This window comes from Salmo salar, chromosome 03 (assembly GCF_965601325.2).
Source record: "Salmo salar chromosome 03, fSalSal1, whole genome shotgun sequence".
NCBI lineage: Eukaryota > Metazoa > Chordata > Actinopteri > Salmoniformes > Salmonidae > Salmo > Salmo salar.
In genome coordinates, this window is record NC_138293.1 from 17,811,653 (window position 1) to 17,836,960 (window position 25,308).

The following is a 25,308-nucleotide window of genomic DNA, read 5'->3' on the forward strand; positions in this document are numbered from 1 at the left end:
TACCTCAAAATAGCTGTGCAGCGACGCTCCCCATTCAACCTGACAGAGCTTGAGAAGATCTGCAGAGAAGAATGGGAGAAACTCCCCAAATACAAGTGTGCCAAGCTTGTAGCGTCATACCCAAGAATACTTGAGGATGTAATCGCTTCAACAAAGTACTAAGTAAAGGGTCTGAATACTTATATAATTGTGATATTTCAGTTTTGTATTTTAATACATTTGGAAAGATTTCTAAAAACCTGTTTTGCTTCGTCATGGGTTATTGTGTGTAGCTTAGAGGCATTTTTTTTACCCAAAACATTTAATCAATTTTAGCATAAGGCTGTAACGAAACAAAATGTAGAAAATCTAGGCGGTCTGAATACTTTCCGAATGCATTGTATATGGAAACTGTTTAGTGCCACAAAATACATTAAATAAATTAAATCCTGATCTTTCTTCTATCTCTCAGATATAGAACTGACACTTCATAAAACTTCTTTTAGATTTTTTTGGGGGGGGACTATCTTTTTTTTCCATGTAGTGAATTTGTTATTCAATGTGTTTTATGGGCTAAAAGCAGTTAGGCCAAATAACATTTTTATATATTTTTTATACTTCAATGGGTGTTAAAATTCTAAATGAAATAGCAAAATGACCATTGATATGACCTTCTTAAAACAATTCCATATAGCTTTATAGAACCCCCCCCCCCCGGCTTAGACTATAATGGGTTAAGGACCAGTTCAACTTAGTTCATGCAGTTAGTCATTAGTTATTTAACGCCAACTCTTTCTTTCCTTGTAGGATCACCTTCTGCTCCCTGCGACCAACCACAGCAAAGGGAGAAGGCCAAAGATGTCCTTGGTGTTACCAGCTATTAATGTGAATGGTAAGGACTACTAACCAGTGGGAACTGAGCAATAGCAAGCTAAAGATAACCATTTGACTCTAAACTCGAAGGAAGTTTATTGATGTACGTTTTGGAGAAGAGCTTTCACGTAATCAGAAGCCACAGCCAATTTACATCTCCACCTTCCTACTGTGTATAAACAGACAACCTACGCTCCCTATACACTATAGTCATCAGTTTAGTTATAGCTTGAACCAGCTTGAACAAATGAATGTTATTGTGATGGATGAATGCTCACTTTTTCTTCTCGTATTGAAAGCTTTCCTCTGTATTTACTTCCTATTGTTTTAGTGACAGAAATAGCTTTCAGGTGTGAACAAAGCTATTTGCACTTCTGTTATGTGCAATGAATTAGGCAATTTTGCTAAGGGCAATCGTATTGGTCTGTTGGTGTCCCTTCTACCCTGAAGAAAATAAGTAGAATACAGATTTTCCATGCCCTTTTAAGGATAGAATGCACACTTTCTGAAGTTCAGAGACAACAGTACTGTACGGTACATTTGCTTTTCTAATCTTAGGTGATTTACTGTCTCTCCAGTAGCAGGGGAGGGTTACGTTTAGAGAAGAGCTTGTCTGGGGGAGCCAGATAAACAGTTTGAAAATACGAGTTGGCTTATACTACATATGTAGGATCTTCATTTTACCAGTTTCTCACGGCAGAATAATTAGTCTGCAGCAGCAGGAAATGTGAATTATTCTGTGGATTCTAATTCATGAAAATTGTTGTAGGGTTGATACATTTATTGTTAGGGCAAATCAAATCAGAAATGTGAAAGTGGAAATTACAAATTTTAGAAGCCCTTTTAAACCATGAATGCACTATAAGTTTGCATTTCCTGCTATGCAGGAAGTTTCATGCAACAGCGTAATCAAATTAAGATCCTACATCTGTAGGACATGGGGCTCACCATTGAACTCATCCTCTTGTCTGGGTTCTGTCCCCCTCAATCTTCAGACTTCGTTGTTGTGTGGGGTATGATAAATTATTAATGCATTTAATAGGTACAGTTGAAGTCGGAATTTACATACACCTTAGCCTTAGTACATTTAAACTCAGTTTTTCACAATTCCTGACATTTAATCCTAGTTAACACTCCCTGTTTTAGGTCAATTAGGATCACCACTTTATTTTAAGAATGTGAAATGTCAGAATAATAGTAGAGAGAATGATTTATTTCAGCTTTTATTTCTTTCATCACATTCCCAGTGGGTCAGAAGTTTAAATACACTCAATTAGTATTTGGTAGCATTGCCTTTAAATTGTTTAACTTGGGTCAAATGTTTCAGGTAGCCTTCCACAAGCTTCCCACAATAAGTTGGGTGAATTTTGGCCCATTCCTCCTGACAGAGCTGGTGTAACTGAGTCCGGTTTGTAGGCCTCCTTGCTCGCACACGCTTTTTCAGTTCTGCTCAATCTATAGGATTGAGGTCATGGCTTTGTGATGGCCACTCCAATCCCTTGACTTTGTTGTCCTTAATCCATTTTGCCACAACTTTGGAAGTATGCTTGAGGCCATTGTCCATTTGGAAGACCCATTTGCGACCAAGCTTTAACTTCCTGACTGATGTCTTGAGATGTTGCTTCAATATATCCACATAATTTTCCATCCTCATGATGCCATCTATTTTGTGAAGTGGTGCCCTCCTGCAGCAATGCACCCCCACAACATGATGCTGCCACCCCCGTGCTTCACGGTTGGAATGGTGTTCTTCGGCTTGCAAGCATCCCCCTTTTTCCTCCAAACATAACGATGGTCATTATGGCAAAACAGTTCTATTTTTGTTTCATCAGACCAGAGGACATTTCTCCAAAAAGTACGATCTTTGTCCCCATGTGCAGTTGCAAACTGTAGTCTGGATTTTTTATGGCGGTTTTGGAGCAGTGGCTTCTTCCTTGCTGAGCGGCCTTTAAGGTTGTGTCGATATAGGACTCGTTTTACTATGGATATAGATACTTTTGTACCTGTTTCCTCCAGCATCTTCACAAGGTCCTTTGCTGCTGTTCTGGGATTGATTTGCCCTTTTCGCACCAAAGTATGTTCATCTCTAGGAGACAGAACGTGTCTCCCTCTTGAGCCGTATGACGGCTGCGTGGTCACATGGTGTTTATTTTATTTTTTTGTTTTATTTTATTTCACCTTTATTTAACCAGGTAGGCTAGTTGAGAACAAGTTCTCATTTGCAACTGTGACCTGACCAAGATAAAGCATAGCAATTCGACACATATAACAACACAGAGTTACACATGGAATAAACAAAACATACAGTCAATAATACAGTTGAAAAAAGAAAACAAAAAGTTTATATACAGTGAGTGCAAATGAGGTAAGATAAGGGAGTTAAGGCAATAAATAGGCCATGGTGACGAAGTAATTACAATATAGCAATTAAACACTGGAATGGTAGATGTGCAGAAGATGAATGTGCAAGTAGAGATACTGGGGTGCAAAGGAGCAAGATAAAAAAATACAGTATGGGGATGAGCTAGATAGATGGGGTGTTTACAGATGGGCTATGTACAGGTGCAGTGATCTGTGAGCTGCTCTGACAACTGGTGCTTAAAGCTAGTGAGGGAGATATGAGTCTCCAGCTTCAGTGATTTTTGCAGTTCGTTCCAGTCATTGGCAGCAGAGAACTGGAAGGAAAGGCGACCAAAGGAGGAATTGGCTTTGGGGGTGACCAGTGAGATATACCTGCTGGAGCACGTGCTACGAGTGGGTGTTGCTATGGTGACCAGTGAGCTGAGATACGGTAGGGCTTTACCTAGTAGAGACTTGTAGATAACCTGTAGCCAGTGGGTTTGGCGACGAGTATGAAGCGAGGGCCAGCCAACGAGAGCGTACAGGTCGCAGTGGTGGGTAGTGTATGGGGCTTTGGTGACAAAACGGATGACACTGTGATAGACTGCATCCAATTTGTTGAGTAGTGTTGGAGGCTATTTTATAGATGATATCACCGAAGTCGAGGATCGGTAGGATGGTCAGTTTTACGAGGGTATGTTTGGCAGCATGAGTGAAGGATGCTTTGTTGTGATATAGGAAGCCGATTCTAGATTTAATTTTGGATTGGAGATGCTTAATGTGAGTCTGGAAGGAGAGTTTACAGTCTAACCAGACACCTAGGTATTTGTAGTTGTCCACGTATTCTAAGTCAGAGCCGTCCAGAGTAGTGATGCTGGACGGGCGGACAGGTGCGGGCAGTGATCGATTGAATAGCATGCATTTAGTTTTACTTGCATTTAAGAGCAGTTGGAGGCCATGGAAGGAGAGTTGAATGGCAGTGAAGCTCGTCTGGAGGTTAGTTAACACAGTGTCCAAAGAGGGGCCAGAAGTATACAGAATGGTGTCGTCTGCATAGAGGTGGATCAGAGAATCACCAGCAACAAGAGCGACATCATTGATGTATACAGAGAAGAGAGTCAGCCCGAGAATTGAACCCTGTGGCACCCGCATAGAGACTGCCAGAGGTCCGGACAACAGGCCCTCCGATTTGACACACTGAACTCTTATCAGAGAAGTAGTTGGTAAACCAGGCGAGGCAATCATTTGAGAAACCAAGGCTGTCGAGTCTGCCAATAAGAATGTGGTGATTGACAGAGTCGAAAGCCTTGGCCAGGTCGATGAATACTGCTGCACAGTAATGTCTCTTATTGATGGCGGTTATGATGGCGTTTAGGACCTTGAGCGTGGCTGAGGTGCACCCATGACCAGCTCTGAAACCAGATTGCATAGCGGAGAAGGTGCGGTGGGATTCGAAATGGTCGGTAATCTGTTTGTTAACTTGGCTTTCGAAGACCTTAAAAAGACAGTGTAGAATAGATATAGGTCTGTAGCAGTTTAGGTCTAGAGTGTCACCCCCTTTGAAGATGGGGATGACTGCAGCAGCTTTCCAATCTTTGGGAATCTCAGATGATACGAAAGAGAGGTTGAACAGGCTAGTAATAGGGGTTGCAACAATTTCGGCAGATCATTTTAGAGAGAGAGGGTCCAGATTGTCTAGCCCGGCTGATTTGTAGGGGTCCAGATTTTGCAGCTCTTTCAGAACATCAGCTATCTGGATTTGGGTGAAGGAGAAATGGTGGGGGCTTGGACGGGTTGCTGTGGAGGGTGCCGGGCAGTTGACCGGGGTAGGGGTAGCCAGGTGGAAAGCATGGCCAGCCGTAGAGAAATGCTTATTGAAATTCTCAATTATAGTGGATTTATCGGTGGTACACATTCTTTGAATGGGGCATGCTTATTTAAGATGGTGAAGAAGGCACTTTTAAAGAACAACCAGGCATCCTCTACTGACGGGATGAGGTCAATGTCATTCCAGGATACCCCGGCCAGGTCGATTAGAAAGGCCTGCTCGCATAAGTGTTTTAGGGAGCGTTTGACAGTGATGAGGGGTGGTCGTTTGGTCGCAGACCCATTACGGATGCAGGCAGTGATCGCTGAGATCTTGATTGAAAACAGCAGAGGTGTATTTGGAGGGCGAGTTAGTTAGGATGTAATCTATGAGGGTGCCCGTGTTTACGGATTTGGGGTTGTACCTGGTAGGTTCATTGATAATTTGTGTGAGATTGAGGGCATCAAGCTTAGATTGTAGGATGGCCGGGGTGTTAAGCATGGTCACCTAGTAGGTCACCTAGTAGCACGAGCTCAGAAGATAGATGGGGGGCAATCAATTCACATATGGTGTCGAGAGCACAGCTGGGGGCAGAGGGTGGTCTATAGCATGCGGCAACAGTGAGAGACTTGTTTCTGGAAAGGTGAATTTTTTGAAATAGAAGCTCGAATTGTTTGGGTACAGACCTGGATAGTAATACAGAGCTCTGCAGGCTATCTTTGCAGTAGATTGCAACACCACCCCCTTTGGCAGTTCTATCTTGGCGGAAAATGTTATAGTTAGGAATGGAGATTTCAGGGGTTTTGGTGGTTTTCCTAAGCCAGGATTCAGACACGGCTAAGACATCCGGGTTGGCAGAGTGTGGTAAAGCAGTAAGTAAAACAAACTTAGGGAGTAGGCTTCTATTGTTAACATGCATGAAACCAAGGCTTTTACGGTTACAGAAGTCAACAAATGAGAGAACCTTGGGAGTGGGAGTGGAGCTAGGCACTGCAGGACCTGGATTAACCTCTACATCACCAGAGGAACAGAGGAGAAGTAGGATAAGGGTACGGCTAAAGGCTATACAAACTGGCCGTGTACAGACAAAGGTAAGGTAGGATGTGAGTACGTTGGAGGTAAACCTAGGCATTGAGTAATGATGAGAGAGAGTCTCTAGAGATATTTAAACCAGGTGATATCATCGCATATGTAGTAGGTGGAACAACATGGTTGGTTAAGGCATATTGAGTAGGGCTAGAGGCTCTACAGTGAAATAAGACAGTAATCACTAACCAGGACAGTAATGGACGAGGCATATTGATATTAGAGAGAGGCATACGTAGCCAAGTGAACATATGGGTCCGGTGAGTGGTTGAGCTGGCTGGGGACACGGCGATTCAGGCAGTTAGCAGGCCGGTGCTAACAAGCTAACAGTTAGCAGGCCGGGGCTAACAAGCTAGCAGTTAGCAGGCCGGGGCTAACAAGCTAGCAGGCCGGGGCTAGCAAGCTAGCAGTTAGCAGAGCGGGGCTAGCAAGCTAGCAGTTAGCAGACCGGGGCTAGCAAGCTAGCAGTTAGCAGACCGGGGCTAGCAAGCTAGCAGTTAGCAGACCGGGGCTAGCAAGCTAGCAGTTAGCAGACCGAGGCTAGCAAGTTAGCAGTTAGCAGACCGGGGCTAGCAAGTTAGCAGAAGGGTCTTTGAGGGACGTCGCGATGGAGGTAAGTCTGTTTTTGCCTCTTCGTGCGGTGACGTCGATAGACCAGTCATGGATTAGTAGGGATCCAAGTAGCTCTAAGTCATTTAGCAGACGCTCTTATCCAGAGCGACTTACAAATTGGTGCATTCACCTTATGATATCCAGTGGAACAACCACTGGGGGGTTAGAAGGATTACTTTATCCTATCCTAGGTATTCCTTAAAGAGGTGGGGTTTCAGGTGTCTCCGAAAGGTGGTGATTGACTCCGCTGTCCTGGCGTCGTGAGGGAGCTTGTTCCACCATTGGGGTGCCAGAGCAGCGAACAGTTTTGACTGGGCTGAGCGGAACTGTGCTTCCTCAGAGGTAGGGAGGCGAGCAGGCCAGAGGTGGATGAACGCAGTGCCCTTGTTTGGGTGTAGGGCCTGATCAGAGCCTGAAGGTACGGAGGTGCCGTTCCCCTCACAGCTCCGTAGGCAAGCACCATGGTCTTGTAGCGGATGCGAGCTTCAACTGGAAGCCAGTGGAGAGAGCGGAGGAGCGGGGTGACGTGAGAGAACTTGGGAAGGTTGAACACCAGACGGGCTGCGGCGTTCTGGATGAGTTGTAGGGGTTTAATGGCACAGGCAGGGAGCCCAGCCAACAGCGAGTTGCAGTAATCCAGACGGGAGATGACAAGTGCCTGGATTAGGACCTGCGCCGCTTCCTGTGTGAGGCAGGGTCGTACTCTGCGGATGTTGTAGAGCATGAACCTACAGGATCGGGTCACTGCCTTGATGTTAGTGGAGAACGACAGGGTGTTGTCCAGGGTCATGCCAAGGTTCTTAGCACTTTGGGAGGAGGACACAAGGGAGTTGTCAACCGTGATGGCGAGATCATGGAACGGGCAGTCCTTCCCCGGGAGGAAGAGCAGCTCCGTCTTGCCGAGGTTCAGCTTGAGGTGGTGATCCGTCATCCACACTGATATGTCTGCCAGACATGCAGAGATGCGATTCGCCACCTGGTTATCAGAAGGGGGAAAGGAGAAGATTAATTGTGTGTCGTCTGCATAGCAATGATAGGAGAGACCATGTGAGGATATGACAGAGCCAAGTGACTTGGTGTATACCGAGAATAGGAGAGGGCCTAGAACAGATCCCTGGGGGACACCAGTGGTGAGAGCACGTGGTGCGGAGACAGATTCTCGCCACGCCACCTGGTAGGAGCGACCTGTCAGGTAGGACGCAATCCAAGCGTGGGCCGCGCCGGAGATGCCCAACTCGGAGAGGGTGGAGAGGAGGATCTGATGGTTCACAGTATCAAAGGCAGCAGATAGGTCTAGGAGGATGAGAGCAGAGGAGAGAGAGTTAGCTTTAGCAGTGCGGAGAGCCTCCGTGACACAGAGAAGAGCAGTCTCAGTTGAATGACCAGTCTTGAAACCTGACTGATTTGGATCAAGAAGGTCATTCTGAGAGAGATAGCAGGAGAGCTGGCCAAGGATGGCACGTTCAAGAGTTTTGGAGAGAAAAGAAAGAAGGGATACTGGTCTGTAGTTGTTGACATCGGAGGGATCGAGTGTAGGTTTTTTCAGAAGGGGTGCAATTCTCGCTCTCTTGAAGACGGAAGGAACGTAGCCAGCGGTCAAGGATGAGTTGATGAGCGAGGTGAGGTAAGGGAGAAGGTCTCCGGAAATGGTCTGGAGAAGAGAGGAGGGGATAGGGTCAAGCGGGCAGGTTGTTGGGCGGCCGGCCGTCACAAGACACGAGATTTCATCTGGAGAGAGAGAGGGGAGAAAGAGGTCAAAGCACAGGGTAGGGCAGTGTGAGCAGGACCAGCGGTGTCGTTTGACTTAGCAAACGAGGATCGGATGTCGTTGACCTTCTTTTCAAAATGGTTGACGAAGTCATCCACAGAGAGGGAGGAGGGGGGTGGGGGGAGGATTCAGGAGGGAGGAGTAGGTGGCAAAGAGCTTCCTAGGGTTAGAGGCAGATGCTTGGAATTTAGAGTGGTAGAAAGTGGCTTTAGCAGCAGAGACAGAAGAGGAAAATGTAGAGAGGAGGGAGTGAAATGATGCCAGGTGCGCAGGGAGGCGAGTTTTCCTCCATTTCCGCTCGGCTGCCCGGAGCCCTGTTCTGTGAGCTCGCAATGAGTCGTCGAGCCACGGAGCAGGAGGGGAGGACCAAGCCGGCCTGGAGGATAGGGGACATATAGAATCAAAGGATGCAGAAAGGGAGGAGAGGAGGGTTGAGGAGGCAGAATCAGGGGATAGGTTGGAGAAGGTTTGAGTAGAGGGAAGAGATGATAGGATGGAAGAGGAGAGAGTAGCGGGAGAGAGAGAGCGAAGGTTGGGACGGCGCAATACCATCCGAGTAGGGGCAGAGTGAGAAGTGTTGGATGAGAGCGAAAGGGAAAAGGATACAAGGTAGTTGTCGGAGACTTGGAGGGGAGTTGCAATGAGATTAGTGGAAGAACAGCATCTAGTAAAGATGAGGTCAAGCCTATTGCCTGCCTTGTGAGTAGGGGGGTAAGGTGAGAGGGTGAGGTCAAAAGAGGAGAGGAGTGGAAAGAAGGAGGCAGAGAGGAATGAGTCAAAGGTAGACGTGGGGAGGTCAAAGTCACCCAGAACTGTGAGAGGTGAGCCATCCTCAGGAAAGGAACTTATCAAGACGTCAAGCTCATTGATGAACTCTCCAAGGGAACCTGGAGGGCGATAAATGATAAGGATGTTAAGCTTGAAAGGGCTGGTAACTGTGACAGCATGGAATTCAAATGAGGAGATAGACAGATGGGTAAGGGGAGAAACAGAGAATGTCCACTTGGGAGAGATGAGGATTCCAGTGCCACCACCCCGCTGGCCAGATGCTCTCGGGGTATGCGAGAACACGTGGGCAGACGAGGACAGAGCAGTAGGAGTAGCAGTGTTATCTGTGGTAATCCATGTTTCCGTCAGCGCCAAGAAGTCGAGGGACTGGAGGGCAGCATAGGCTGAGATGAACTCTGCCTTGTTGGCCGCAGACCGGCAGTTCCAGAGGCTGCCGGAGACCTGGAACTCCACGTGGGTTGTGCGCGCTGGGACCACCAGGTTAGAGTGGCAGCGGCCACGCGGTGTGAAGCGTTTGTGTGGCCTGTGCAGAGGGGAGAGAACAGGGATAGACAGACACATAGTTGACAGGCTACAGAAGAGGCTACGAATGAGGCTAGGAGGTTGGAATGACAAGTGGACTACACGTCTCGAATGTTCAGAAAGTTAAGCTTACGTTGCAAAAATCTTATTGACTAAAATGACAAATGATACAGTACTGCTGGCTGGTGAAGTAGGCTAGCTAGCAGTGGCTGCGTTGTTGACTTTGTTTGAACGTGTAGCTGGCTAGGTAACCTCGATAGTTTCAGTACTACACCTTATCATGATACAAAAGCAACTATGTAGCTAGCTAACATAGCACTAATCAAGACGTTCCTTTGTAATGTATTTAGTTTCTACAATGCTGCTCGTCGGTAATAGTTGGCTAGGTTTGGAAAAATGGCGTCGCGGGGGACGAAAATAGCTGGCTAGCTAACCTCGATAATTACTCTAAACTACACAATTATCAAACTATGACAAAGACAACTATGTAGCTAGCTAACACTGCACTAGTCAAATCGTTCCGTTGTAATGTATTAGTTTCTACAGTGCTGCTAGTCAGTAAAGGTCGGCTAGCTAGCAGTGGGTTTGACGATGGCTAGGTGTGTTGACTAAGTCTGGAGTCTGGACAACGGCGTCGCGGCGCGGCTGGCTAGCTAACCTCGATAATTACTCTAAACTACACAATTATCTTAGATACAAAGACAGCAAAGACAACTATGTAGCTAGCTAACACTACACTAATGAAGTCGTTCCGTTGTAATGTAATAGTTTCTACAGTGCTGCTAGTCGGTAGAAGTTGGCTAGTTGGCTAGCTAGCAGTGTTGACTAAGTTAGGAGGACGAAAACAGCTGGCTAGCTAACCTCGATAATTACTCTAATTACTCTAAACTACACAATTATCTTTGATACAAAGACGGCTATGTAGCTAGCTAAGAAAAATTGCTCAGATCAAACAAATCAAACCGTGGTAATGTAATGAAATGTAATATTACCTGCGGAGCGAAGCGAAGTGCGACTACTCGCTCCAAACCCGGAAGCAAACCCATGGGCCTTCAGCGGACGTTGCGCCTGAGGGGCCTGTTGGAATCCTCGGGCGATTACGTCGGTATTCCAGTCGTAGAGGATCGGCGGGGTTCCGTGCCCGGTACCGGCAGTAGAAGGGGTCCGGATATTGTAGCCCAGGAGTGGGCTTCGGTAGTAGCCCAGGAGCCCTGGCCGGGCTAGCTTCAAGCTAATTGGTGCTTGCTCTGGGATGGAAACGCTAGCCAGGAGTAGTCACCCGGGATTGCGGTTAGCTAGTTGTGAAGATCCAGATGAAAATGTTCAGAGTTTGCCGTAGGAATCCGTGGATATGGAGAGAAAAAAATAGGTCAGTTATGCTCTCGTTTGAGTCAAGTTGTACGAACTGGCAAGAGCTTTCCGAGCTAGGTTAGCTGATGACCGCTAGCAGTGGTTTGCTGACTGATAGCTGGTAGCTAGTTAGCTGGCTAGCTACAGTTGAGGGAATCCAGATCCAAAGTAAATAGAAATACTTCAGGAAAAAAAACTGATCCACGCCACATTGGGTGAGGTGGGTTGCAGGAGAGTATTTAGAAGTTGAGGTTTAGGAAAATATTTAAAAAAGATATGCGAAGAAAAATATATAAAAGGATATATACAAGGGACACGACAGGACAAAGACGTCTGACTGCTACGCCATCTTGGACATTTTACTTGCATACTATTGTTTGTACAGATCAACGTGGTACCTTCAGGCATTTGGAAATTGCTCCCAAGGATGAACCAGACTTGTGGAGGTCTATAATAATTTTTTCTGAGGACTTGGCTGATTTCTATTGATTTTCTCATGATGTCAAGCAAACAGGCACTGAGTTTGAAGGTAGGCCTTGAAATACATCCACAGATAAACCTCCAATTGACTCAAATGATGTCAATTAGCCTATCAGAAGCTTCTAAAGCCATGACATCATTTTCTGGAATTTTCCAAACTGCTTTTAAATGCACAGTCAACTTAGTGTATGTGAAATTCTGACCCACTGGAATTGTGATACAGTGAAATAATGTGCCTGTAAACAATTGTTGGAACAATTACTTGTCATGCACGAAGTAGATGTCCTAACCGACTTGCCAAAATTATAGCTTGTTAACAAGAAATTTGTGGAGTGGTTGAAAAACTAGTTTTAATAACTCCAACCTAAGTGTATGTAAACTTCCGACTTCAACTGTATGTATTTTAAGTTAGTACATAGTATAGAAATACTTACTATGATTTAGCATTTAACTGTTTAAAAAAAAGATGGATAAAGTGGGAAAATTCCAGATTACAAAGCAACCACTGCACTTGATTCTCATAGCGTCTGATGTTTCAGAGGTACCGTTTCTCATAAAAGCTCTATGCTCAGCTCTAAATGCTGTGAGACCACCATGCTTTGGAGTTATTATCATGGTTCGTTCATTCCACACCAATACTGTCTTTCAGAGCTCAGCCCTTACAGACAAGGGCCTCTGGCCAAAGGAAAACCTCCCTCCCTAGACACCTCTGGGGATCGGCTGCCCTCAGTGTAGGAGCCTCGCCATTATGGCCTTGAGCCAGGCCCCTGTAAACATACTTTAGTGGGTCCCAGAGGCCCCCCAGTACAAAACATTGCGGAGGCCGCTCTTACCCGCCTCACACTGTTAATGGTCCTGAAACATTCCAAGACCTGTTTCCTGAGTCTTGTGGATCAAGTTTGTTATGCAAACATGCATCATCCTACAAAACAGAACTTTATGCTAACTGCTTGTTGACAGCAGTTTTGCTTTCGATGAATCCAGACATATAAATCTGAAGTTTGGCATGTTTTTGTAGGGAAAGATTCATCATTCATTTCTTTGTTAAAGGTCTAGGCCATTAGCTCCCACAACATTCGCCAAAATGTTTTGGATCTGCCATTATGCAATCTCATAGATGGGTGACAATATCTAGATTACAGCTTTAGAGTGATTACGAGAAGAAAGAGAGAAACTGGGAAAGAGGCGTTGGTGGAATACAATGCATTCCTGTCATGAGAATGCTTTGGTTTATTTCTTTATCTCGGTTTCTCTTGCTCCCACAGTCTGTTTCTCTTGCTCCCAAAGTCTGTTTCTTTTGTTACCACAGTCTCTGTTTATTTTGTTCCCACAGTCTCTGTTTCTCTTGCTTTCAGTTTTTTTGAGGTGCAGAAGTGGATGCCAGGGAGGAATTTGTTTGATATGCTTATGGCTTTGTTGAAAGGATATGCTATGATTATTGCATATCATTAGATAATATCCTTGGAGAGGCACAGTGGTGGCTGCATATAATTGCCAGGTGATTGTAACGGTAGGTTGTAATTTTCCCCAGCCACAGAGTGTGGTTGTTTAGAAAGACCTATTCTTGCCATAAATAGCTTCCATCTGTAGAAATCAGTTTGATATTCCTCACTACTTGAATAGAAGATTTACCATAGTTTTGTCCACAGAATCACTCTTCTGGGCTACAACATACGGTACAAGAATGCCAAGTGGCCTTTTGGGTAACTTTATCATAACCAATTGGCCTCAGTTGAAGGCCGCATGGTATGTGGAGGATAATCAAGGGCAATTGAGTATTTTGGTTCTCATGATTTGAAATAAGCCATTTCACTGTGTTGTATTGACAGGTCAACATATTTTCTCATGTTCACATAGTTTAGTTTATGGTTGGTCTGACGCAAAGACTTCCACCATTTGGAATTAGTTATGCTCAGGTAAGGTCTGTGCCATTTGGAATTAGCTATGCTCAGGTAAAGTCTGTGCCATTTGGAATAAGGTATGGTCTGTATAAATACACAAGTGTTCCATTTGGAATTAGCTATGAAATAAGCTGTGTGTCTGTCTTCCAAACAACTCAACACCTTCAAGTTCCAAGCCTTAAAACTGCAATCTCGAGACAATGCAGGTGTACAACTGGCAGCTAAAACTCAGATTCCTTGCACATATATACTGGCGGATTCAGCTCTAATAAAAAAGAACAGTAACAAAAGTGTTAAATTCCTTTTATCTTTAGTGGGTAATATTTTTGTATAGTATATCTACAGTAGTGTATTCAGGTACTATGCGCTTATCATATTAGTTTTCATCAAACATACAGTAGAAACACACATACTTTGAACATCCATGTGTTCACAAAATGTGATCGGTTGCATAACCCTTTCAATTTAATTTCCATATGCATTAATCACCTTTAGATCCAGAGCCTGATTCCTACATGTGCCAGTAAATTCCTCCCGCTGGCTAAGCCACATGGACCTGGCCTTTCTGGCCAGTCTGGTGGTGTTGTGGCTGATGGCTTCAGCCAGTGTTCTTCCAGGAGCTGGTGTTCAGCCTCCAGCCGTCCTGCAGGCTCCTCAGCCACCTGACACCAGACAGGAGAAGGCAGTGAACCAAATAATGACTATTGCATTTGGGCTCTAGTGCTAAGAGGACGGACTTTGGGATTGGATCCTCACAGAGAGACACTGAGGGGATCCCCTCAAGAGATCCTCATTGGATATCATGACCCAAGATGACTGAATATTGTTTAGATTTTGATTATAACCATATTTTTTTACTCATTGTATTTCATTACAGACTCTGTCATCAAGGATGACACATTTGAGGTGATGATGCAGATTGACTGTGAGGTCATGGACACCAAGATCCTCCACATCAAAACCTCCAGCATCCCAGAGTTCCTACGTGCCAACACCACTGACTTCCAGGCTGCAGCATCGGTTGGTGTTCTATCAGACTCTGCCTGAACTTCACTTCAACCAGAATACCTGGCAATCTGAAAGCCTATAATTTAGGCAACATTTTGATATATTGATAAACTGTGACAACAATTTTTGCCTTGTTGTATCCTCTCTGGAAATGTTCTGCATCAATTTCGTACATCCTCTGTCTTATTTCACAAGTCCTTATACCTCTGATGTTACAAATCTATCAAGACTTATAAAGAAGTTGTCCAGCAACTGTTTGCCTCCATATTGCTTGGTTTAGAGCGTCTGGTTTATGTTAAATTGACAGGCTGCCAATGCAGGCATCTAGGTCATTTGTTAGGATAAATATGGGACTTAATGTTGAACCCTGTGGAACCCCTTCAAAAAATTCCTTCACTGTCTTGACCCTACAGCTATTTAATTGAGCCATAATTTTACCAAATGTAACCTAATACCTTTATACAAAACAGTAATTGATTCTGGACCCTATTGATGGAACCAAGCCATGTTAACAAGATCATTTTCACATATATTAAAGTTGTTAATAGACATATCTGGTGGAGTTATGATTCTTACTTTTTATAAAGCCATGTTGAGTGAACAAACAATGTAAGCAATACATTTACATTTTTGTCATTTAGCAGATGATCTTATCCAGAGCAACGTACAGTTTGTGCATTCATCTTAAGATAGCTAGGTGGGACAACCACCTATCAGAGGCATAGTAAGTATGCTTTCCTCAAAGTAGTTATCAGGAAAGTCAGAGCTAGCAAGGGGTGGGTGGTCAAGTGCAAGTGTGGTTCAGTTTAATTTATTTCATTTTTTTACTCCTTAGTATGTGCAGTATCACACAAACATGATCGAAGTTATGATGTGGCCATTAGGGGTGTAATAAAGAATTTGTTTTGTTTGAGTTGCTTAATGGTTTTCAGAAATAAAACCATGGACAGTAACATGTTCTAATATTGATGACTAGTGTGTGTCAGCATTCATGTTTGAAGGCATTTATTTTATTAAAAGCTTCATTTTAAATTACAGTATATACACAACATACACTTTAAACTTCTAACAAGCAGTAAGAAATAACTGTCTTGCTTTGCTGAATGATCTTGCCTGCTGCCATTTGGGCAGTTAAAAACGGTGACCATTAAATATAAAAATACAACTATATGCGTTGGGACAAAATGGGAGACATTTTGAGAAATAAAACACAAACCGAGCAACAGAGATTATAAAGTGCAAAACACAATGGCCCTGTAGACTGATCTACAATCCACTAAGACATTAAATGTACACTACCGGTCAACAGTTTGAGAACACCTACTCATTCAAGGGTTTTGCTTTATTTTTTATATTTTCTACATTGTAGAATAATAGTGAAGCCATCAAAACTATGAAATAAGACATGTAGTAACCAAAAAAAAGTGTTAAACAAATCAAAATATATTTTATATTTGAGATTCTTCAAATAGCCACCCTTTGGCCTTGATGACAGCTTTGCACACTCTTCAAATTTTGATTTGTGTAACACTTTTTTGTGTTATTTCATAGTTTTGATGTCTTCGCTTATTATTCTACAATGTTGAAAATAATAAAAATGAAGAAAAACCCTTGAAAGGGTAGGTGTTCTTAAACTTTTGATCGGTAGTGTATATATTTAGGATCTTTTATACAAAAAAGTGCTCGTCCCTTTATTATATATATATCACTACTCGTTTGCTTTTAATATGCAAATATAACATTGTAGGTCACCTGGTGACCGTTGTCCCATGCGTACAGCTTTTTGTCCTTGGGGTTGTAGTCGATTTGCGTCGTGTATGTGTAGTTGTTTGTGAACGGTATTCTGGGGATCATCTGGGTGTGTGTGTGCGTATCGAAGGCGTAGGATATATTGGCATGGGTGTGTTCGTAGTTGTCCACCGCATACAGGACACCACAAATGACAAAGGAGTTTCCGTAGAAGTGTCTCCTCAGGCCCGTTCTGAACGTACTCTGGAGGCTGAGGTCGGTCGGGTTCACACGGCTTAGGATGATTACTTCCTGATGGAAGCCCTCCTCATCCAGAGCAGGGTACACTAACCACAGGCCGCTCTCATCCACCGCAAAGTCGATATCCAAGTGTCCTCGCCACCTCCAGGAGGCGTCCTCCTCTAACACGGCATCGTGCAGCGTCGTCCAGGCCGCCACGTAGAGCAGATGCAGGTCGAACTTGATGATGTCACGGGAGAAGGCGCGGTTGTAATAGAAAGCTCCGTTGTACACCACGTGGCCTGTGCCAATCCAGTTGTACGGTAGCTTGTAGGAATGGGTGACGTGTCCTGACAGGAAACAGACCAGAGAAATAATAGAGTACTCAATACTGAGCAGCACACATTGCACAAATCAAATAGCACCATTACATGAATCTATTGCCATGTCTGTCTCGTAATCATGGCATCCAGAACCAAAGCAGTTACTTGGTTTTGAGACTATTCTATTGTGAAAATACCTTGTTTGAAGTTGTCCATGTCGTGGAATTCCAGTAGGTGGTTACCATAGTTGTAGTTGGTGACATATATGACATTTCCGTTGCCCTTTGGGTCCTTCATCCAGGCTCCTTCCTTCCGGCCGTAGGTGTTATGGGTCACTGGGTCCGAGATGGAGGCCAGAGTGTCTTTGCACATGCCTGTAAGTAAACATACAGAGATAAAGATAATCTATACTCCCCTCTAGTATTTAAAGAGCAAACAAATAACACTATTTCCCTCCCAAAAAGATCAATGTGGTGTATAATACAAATCATGCCTTTTTCAGCATCAAATTTGAATTTCACTTTGGAAAATCAAAAATCTGATCAACCAAAGATATTTTTTACCAGGGACTTTAGGGGTCGCCGAGGGGCCCTCTGTCCAGCTGATGCGATGCTTGGGTTTGGGCGCACCCATCACCTTGCTGGGTGGGGCTGTGGTGCTGTTGACCTGTCGCACTGCAGCGTTTGGAGACGTCAAAACAGACAAGGTTTCAGGTTTCCTAGTGGCCGCTGGTTGAGTGGTGCTTGCGCTTGTCGCAACCATTGTAGTGGTGGTTGCTGGGGTCGTAGTTGTGGTTGGAATGGTTGTGGTCGGGATGAACAGAGTGGTTGATGGTGTCTCGGTAGCTCTAAGGGCAGATGTGGTGGGATTCCCTTGGGGACTAGGGGCTGTTTTGGAGGCACGAGTGGCCTGGTTGTCTGGGTTCCACTTCCTGTCTTGCGATGTTGGTGTCGGGGTGCCTGCTACAGGTCTGGGCTGGGTGGGTCTCAGGAGCTGGTCATCGATGAGCAAGTCCATGGAACCATCACCGCTCAGGGCTTCGTCTGCTGCTGGTGAATGAGCAGCACAAGCATCATCTACAGTACACCAATATACTCAAGAAGCCAATCCAATCTCATATTAAACCCCAGAACAAAACCTGTCTATAGGCACAGCCCCAATATAGAGACCCCCAAAAAGAAGCCATCGACAACACTAAAATCTCTGGGATGATGTGCTGTATGTTCTGAACTGGATAGACTACTGCTATGTTAGTATATGTCCTGTATTTTAATGGACTTACTGAGCTCCCCAGCGGCTCTATCGTCCACCGTGTTGGCCTTGTAGAAAGTCACTCCTCTGATGACCATGCCGTTGAGTCCCACCTTGCCTTTCAGGGGCCCCTGGAGCTCCTCCCTGTTTTGCGGCTGGCTCCTCTTCAGCATGGGCCTGGTGGACCCCTGGCCCTTGGCCCCAATGTAGCGCTCCTCATACTTCTTCTATAGGAGGATCCAATCACAAAGGACCAAATGTTACCATTGTGTTATCGTAAAGCTTTTAGTGAGACAACTGTACTACATACTGTACCTGTTGATTTTTAGTTACAATAAGTTCTTAGCAACCATTTGTCGCATGGCAGTAAAGTTTTCTGTTTCTGATTTTAAATTGTAATACTAGGCTACAGAAACAAACGCTATGGTTTTGAACATATTGTTTTTCTGAAAACGTATGCAGTCGAGGTTCAAAGTAAGAAAGTAATTTATTGTCAAATACTCTGAAGTCTGAAGAAAATGTATTGTTTTCTGAGACATCTGGAAACTGTTGTAGTCCAGAAAGCAGACTAGTTTTGATCCCGCCACACTGTATTAAAGACGGTGCCAGGCTACTGGCTACCTTAATGTCTTGCCAACGTTTCCACTACATGTCCAAAGAGACTGACTGCCTTGGTTAGCATAGACTTTGTGTGTGTATGTGTGTGTGTCTTACCTCTGTGTTAGCATAAGCTGCAGCTGTATCCTTCTGCAGGGACGGCTCCAGCTCAGTCAGACGTTTTCTCTTTTCCATCCTCTGCTGGGCTCTTCTCTCCTTTTCCTCACTAGAGGGGCTCCTCACACTCACTTTATCCTTCTCCGTGTGGTTACAAGAAAAGGTCTGGACTCCCACAGAGACAAAGCAAAATGGTGAGAAGCCAGTACCATAACCATAGACTTTAAGGCAGGGATCATCGACTAGACCCAACCGGGGCAGATTATATTCTTGAGCGGATTGTCAGGGGGCTGGAACATCATTACAAATCACTTGTAGACTGCAAATTGATCACAAGGAGCAGCAACAGCTATAATATTTGACTAAAACATAATCATTTCAAACCTTGCTTACATTTGTATACGATCAAATATATCTCGCTATCATGTGTGTGAATGCTTTGGAACAGATTTCCAAAATGAAAATCACTTGGTGCTGATTTGCTGGTGTTTTTACAGTCTTTTATGCCCCCCCCCCCAAAATAAAATCTTCCGCGGGCCGGCAGTTAGGGAACCCTGCTGTAAGCTATGCAAGCTATGACTGCCCATTCTGAAATGCCTATGAGTGTCAGTATACAAACCTTTTCTATATTGTCAACCCGGTTGAGGAGTTTGGTTGTAACTGAGTGCAACTTTAATAGATCCATCCCGTAAAACGCTCCCTCCAGTAACTCCATTACTGTTGAGAGCTGTAAGAGATCAGAATCATTGCAGTACATTTTAGATAACATACATGTACATGGTGTAGTCCTGTCTCACGCTGTATTCAATCACAGATGATGTGGACATTTCATTCAGATCAAATAACGTTTGAGGAAATATTCCATTGCAAAGGGACCAGGCTAACTCCTTGTTTTACAAAGACTATGGGTTATTTTATGATGGACCAGTGTAGTGTTTTTTGTCCTTAGAGGTAGGCGCTTGTGTTTTACCTTGATGTCATCTTTCCCTGCCTCCTGCAGCTTCTTGAACCTGTAATCTCCCTCGCAGGGATTCAGAGCAGAGGGTGGGGCTATACACACACACTTTTTACAATTGGGCCCCGATGTCACAGTCTCCACTGTGTAAAAGTCTTCGGCCCTGGCGGCGCCCTCCTCTATCCGCCGGCAGGCACTTCTGCTCAGCGGTCTGACAACACATTTACAGCGACAGTCAGAGCCTTCCGACAGCGTTTTCACTTTGTCATAATCTCCCAGCAGCTATAATTGAGAAGAGATGGGTTGAGAATGGGTAGTCCACCAATGAGGAGCACAGCATTTCACAATTCACACAGACACAAGGCAATGACACATGCATTGGTGCAGTTCAGTGGAGGCTGGTGGAAGGAGATGTAGGAGGACAGCCTAGTGGTTAGAGCGTTGGGCCAGTTGCTGGATCGAATCCCCGAGCTGACAATGTAAAAATCTGTCCTTCTGCCCCTGAGCAAGGCAGTTAACCCACTGTTTCCTGGGCGCCGTGGATGTTGATTAAGGCAGCCCCTGCACCTCTCTGATTCAGAGGTTAAAGCGGAAGACACATTTCAGTTGAAGGCATTCAGGTACTGACTAGGTATCCCCCTTTCCTTGTAATGGCTGGGATGGAATAAATGGAACAGAGTTGTTTTGATGTGTTTGATAAATTCTCTTTGTTCCAGTTCCATTCCAGCCACTACAATGAGCCCGTCCTCATATAACTCTTCCCACCAGCCTCCTCTGGTGCAGTTACTTATAGGATGGATCAACATAACATATTAATGAGAATGTATACATTTATCACTACATAGGAAAAACTATCATCTCATCTCTCTGATACCAAATATTCTATGCACATTGCACATTGAAAATGGTTTAACGACTAAGAATCGACTAATGTAGAAAAAAAAATACAGATTTTTAACCCTTTATATGGGTATGAAAAATATTTTGGTCTTACGAACATATTTCACATTTAGGAGAACATTTTAAAACGAAAGTAACTGTATACTAAAATGACAACGCTCATTGTGCATGCGTAAGTAAGCATGATAAGTTCTCAAGGTAATAGGACAACTTTTCCAAGGCTAGTATTCATAGACCATGAAGTATCAATTATTAATATCCTAAACTAAACGGAATTATAATGCTTGGGAAAATTACATTATTCTTCCTCTTAGTTATTCTCATTAACTGTCGCACTTGGCTTTAGATAGCCTAATTTTACGCACAGCCTATACCTATCTAATCAATCCTGTTACAAATCCCGAGGAAGGTCGTAAATACCTGAGTTAAAACGTTCTCCTGGTTGTCCATCTCATCATCCAGCAGTGGTTCGTCGGTCTGTTCTAGTTCCTCTTTAATTCCATTATCCATTACGTCGCTGAGTGCAACTCGTGCCCAAGTGATTGAGACCGCACCCCACAACAAGAGCAATATCTGCAACCTAGACATCATCTCCTAAATTACCAGGTGCACAATTGATAAATTGCTAATAAAAAAATGATGTCTTTGAAACTCTGCAGCGAATTTAAAAAAGAATAAAGTAGTTTGAAATATTCAAATGTTATAATAAGAAATATTCAAACGTTATAATAAGAAGATGTTCATGATAAAAATAAAAAATAAAGTGATCTCGCAATGGAAGTTAATCCGAGATGTATTTAGAGTCCTCGGGTAAACCCTCGCTGTAAGGTATGACCCCTGTTGATGGTTGGAGGTGAATGAACAGGCAAGTGAACGTTCTAATGGTTGGTTATGGATAGGTGGGACGGACTTTATCATTATTGGATACAGGGTGCAGTCTGTCTCACAGATTGGATGTGAAACAATGTTACAAGAGATTAAACAATAGTTTTCAAACATAATATTTGATAATTAATGTTCTTTCTTCTTAACTGTATAGTTGTATAAATGCCTCTTCTGGCCATTGGGAAATGTTTGCTATAAATTTCCTGGCTAGTAGGGTATTATTATAGGTGATATTATTTGATGGACTGCAGAATGAAGCTCATAAATCTGACACAATTTTAGAATAGGCTATTTGTGGTTGAAATTAAGAGAAAATGTGAGACCCAAACCTACCCGATAGCGCCATCTAGGGGTTTATTTCTGCCATCGTCTGTTTATGTGATGGACATTGTTCTTCCACCATTCCAGCAATGTGGGAATCAAGATAAGTGAGTATTATCCGTTATATATTATTTAGAGTGAACAGCCATGATACATAGTGTATTTCATAATAATGTGCATTTCCCTCACAGAGTGGATCCTGTCATAACTGTTCAGCAGTTTTTTACTGGTATACTGGTCTTGATACACAAGCCACAGGTCTTGCAATTGTTCCTTAGATCAGTAGGTGGCCTATAAGTGAATTTTTCTAATGCAGAATATTGAACTCAAATCCCTAAAGTATGAACACAAATGCCCATATTGTATGTTTTACTTGCAACTTACTTTTGATTATCTTGTTTGGGGCTAATGAACTTGTTTCCCAAATATAACATCGGGGGCCAGAAACAGTCAAATGTGTATTTTCAAATAATTTAATCTCACCTTTGCTCCAACTTAGACACTTTATTCTGTGTTCGGTAGGTAGTTCTGAAAGGTTCTCTTAAAAAGAGAATAGAAAGGTTCAACAGCCTGTGCTCTTATTAACATCTCTCACAAGTCACTCAAACCAGTTACAATAACCTCCTCACCCTCTGAAGGATAGTTCTCCTGGTTGAGTAATACTTGATTAATAATTCCCTGTGCTATGGAATGTGTATATGCCAGTAAGGGTGAGAGGTGCAGATCCGTTTAGCTTGGCATCCCTCATTCAAAGCTGTTAGACCTACAGTCTATTGTGTAGGTACAGAGCCCTCCAGCAGTAGCAGTGTGTGGCAGCTCGGGAGGTTGAAGTTGTTGCTTTGACAGAAACCTACAACTATGCCACAGCCACTAGAGGTCCTCTTTAATGGGTACAATGTGTGAGTGAAATCACAGATCCTTTGTGTATTTGTCAGCGTAGGAGGTCAGAGTTGTTTGTTGGGTATAATGTCTCATTGATTTACCTCTTTCTTTTTAGAAGTAATAAAAAAGTAATGTTATGGTCAGCATGGTCAAACACTTGGTTGGTTTAGGACTGTTTTACATTTGATACAGTTTCCTTTCCTCCCCAAAGAACTTTGAAGGTTATAGATTACTTTTTAAGTATTCCATATGATGTGTTCAGTGAACCACAAAGATAGTGAATTCCTAAAAGAGGGACTCTGACAGCAAAGTTATTTTGGGTGAAACGTCTGAACATGCCTCTTCAGTCAAACCTCTATATTCACAGTAACACAAGAACAAGCTTGCATTATCCAAGGTGATATACTATTGTCTGGTTGGAGTTCACATGAGTTGGTGCAACCGACCACAGGAAATATATTCAGCAGATTACATAACTGGGAAATCTCCTGCAATCTGTTCATTAAAGAGACCCCATCAAAGTCCTCCATAAATATTACATTCATTGGCCTCTATGTAAGATCTTCTGTGGGGGAGCTGGAAATGTTTTGTAGTAACAAGAACTGCTACAAAACATACACCTCCCCCTGGGCTTTGGCCTTTTTTACTCCCTCTTTTTACATCGTTCCATATGGAACAGCTTACACATTGATGGAAATATGGAGACATTTGGCCAGAAAACCAAGTGAAACAGCTACAGGCATTATTCCTGTGGTTGGGGCTGGGTTTGACTTCCATAAGCCTATTTAATAGAATATACAGGTTTCATAGATTTTCGGCTTTAAGTGGAACAGTTGTTGGTGTCTGTAAAGTCTGTAACCATGTTTCCTGGGGTATAGAAAAGCAACATTCTTCCAGCACTGAGAGAATGAATGCAAGCTTGGGTTTGTGTAGTCAATAAAATAATGTTAACAGTATGACCGGTATGAAACAAAATAAACTTTACGCCGGCGTATTTATTCCAACTTGCTTTCTAGCAGCATGGGAAGAATGATATTTCAACAAGCTTTCACAGTCTTACTGCAGAATTAGACGTTCAGCCACGTTCTCCAAACGTCAAATTTTGAAGTTGCTCCTGCTCTGTATCATTCCATATTTCTCCAATAAAAACCAGTGTGCACGACTGGGATTGAACACACAACCTTCTGATCCACCACCACCCCCATCCACAATGCCCTAGCAAATCTCATGCCCACTTGATGGCAATATCGCTCACTGTTGCCCCTAGTGGCCGGTTTGGAAGGCATTACTCGAGGACGTCAGGGCACGGATAGACGTCCAATTTCAACATCAATCTTGAACGACCTGGCTGGATATTTTGCCTTAGCTGTGGAACTCTAACCACTTGATAGACTGGGGCCCATATTAGAAATGTTGGTTTTGTACAGTATAGCCTATGCATTGTTCACTCACAGCCAGGACCATTGTGTCTGTGTTCATAGGATTTGTGAGATATTCCTTTCTTGAAGACCAGGACAAAGAGGATATGCTCTCATGGAAAGTCAGTCACTGTTATGCATAAGCAGGACATGAGATTTTAGTGAAACTACCCCACCTCCCCTTCTGTTACATCATAATACCATTGGTCTTGTTACATCATAATACCATAGGTCTTGTTACATCATAATACCATAGGTCTTGTTACATCATAATACCATAGGTCTTGTTTTTTCCCCTTTTAATACAAGAAATAATTGTTTCTCTTACACCATATAAATATAGGCAATCGATGCGATTTTTTTTACTATCTCTCTCTCACTCACTCACTCACTCACTCACTCACTCACTCACTCACTCACTCACTCACTCACTCACTCACTCACTCACTCACTCACTCACTCACTCACTCACTCACTCACTCACTCACTCACACACTCACTCACTCACTCACTCACTCACTCACTCACTCACTCACTCACTCACTCACTCACTCACTCACTCACTCACTCACTCACTCACTCACTCCCTCCCTCCCTCCCTCCCCCCCCCCACACACACACACACACACACACACACACACACACACCCACACACACACACACACACACACACACACACACACACACACACACATGTTCTGTCTGAATGTCTGTCTATTTGCGTCTCTCTGTCACACACCACACATGCACGCACGCACACACACACAGGAGAGGAGAACTACCCTTCTACCCCTGCAGGCAGTCACTATTGAAAGAGCCAGACGTGGGTTTTAGAGTACAAGGTTCTGCAAGTCTACAATGTCAATCAAAGCTGGCTTGACCAACCCTCCTTTTCCTCCAGGCCTGCAGGTTGTAAAGCCATTAAAGCATCTAGGATTTTCTTACCAATAGGCCTGTTAGTGCAACCCTTCCTTTCAAGCTGTGGTTAAGGTTGGGGGGGGGCGAGGTCTCCTTGTTCCTAAATGAACCATGTACTGTGTTTGGAGCGCAAGATTCGGTATTATTCTTATTCACAGCGCTGTCTTGCTAATCGGAACCTTTGAGAGAGCATCCACCAGCAACATTAGGGTAAATCGCATACTTTTCATTCATAAAAGTTATTTAAAATCTTAATCC

The 25,308-nt window shown here is 43.7% G+C and overlaps 2 protein-coding genes across 10 annotated transcripts in view; one reads left to right on the forward strand and one right to left on the reverse strand.

Annotated features, from left to right (window-relative positions):
* The window catches only part of LOC106599111 (cyclic AMP-dependent transcription factor ATF-6 alpha), a 67,780-nt gene extending 52,296 nt beyond the window's left edge, over positions 1-15,484 (forward strand). For all 8 annotated transcript variants that reach the window (XM_045714576.2, XM_082973306.1, XM_045714572.2 and 5 more), the window contains 2 exons: positions 787-871; positions 14,385-15,484. In XM_045714576.2, coding sequence (XP_045570532.1) covers positions 787-871; positions 14,385-14,554 — 255 coding nt within the window. In that variant the 3' untranslated portion in view covers positions 14,555-15,484. The remainder of the gene's footprint in view (positions 1-786; positions 872-14,384) is intronic.
* Positions 15,485-15,503: 19 nt separating this feature from the next.
* LOC106599115 (olfactomedin-like protein 2B) lies at positions 15,504-21,472 on the reverse strand. Of its 2 annotated transcripts, none has more exons than XM_014190187.3 (8): positions 21,047-21,472; positions 19,742-20,008; positions 19,391-19,498; positions 18,772-18,936; positions 18,089-18,284; positions 17,370-17,852; positions 17,004-17,180; positions 15,504-16,833 (listed from the first exon to the last, which is right to left on the reverse strand). In XM_014190187.3, exons 1-8 carry the CDS (start codon positions 21,215-21,217, stop codon positions 16,238-16,240), a joined length of 2,163 nt encoding a protein of 720 aa, XP_014045662.2. In that variant the 5' UTR covers positions 21,218-21,472; the 3' UTR covers positions 15,504-16,237. The 2 variants fall into 2 exon arrangements, with proteins under 2 accessions (XP_014045662.2, XP_014045660.2); XM_014190185.3 differs by having other exon boundaries at positions 17,370-17,855.
* Positions 21,473-25,308: the final 3,836 nt, after the last annotated feature.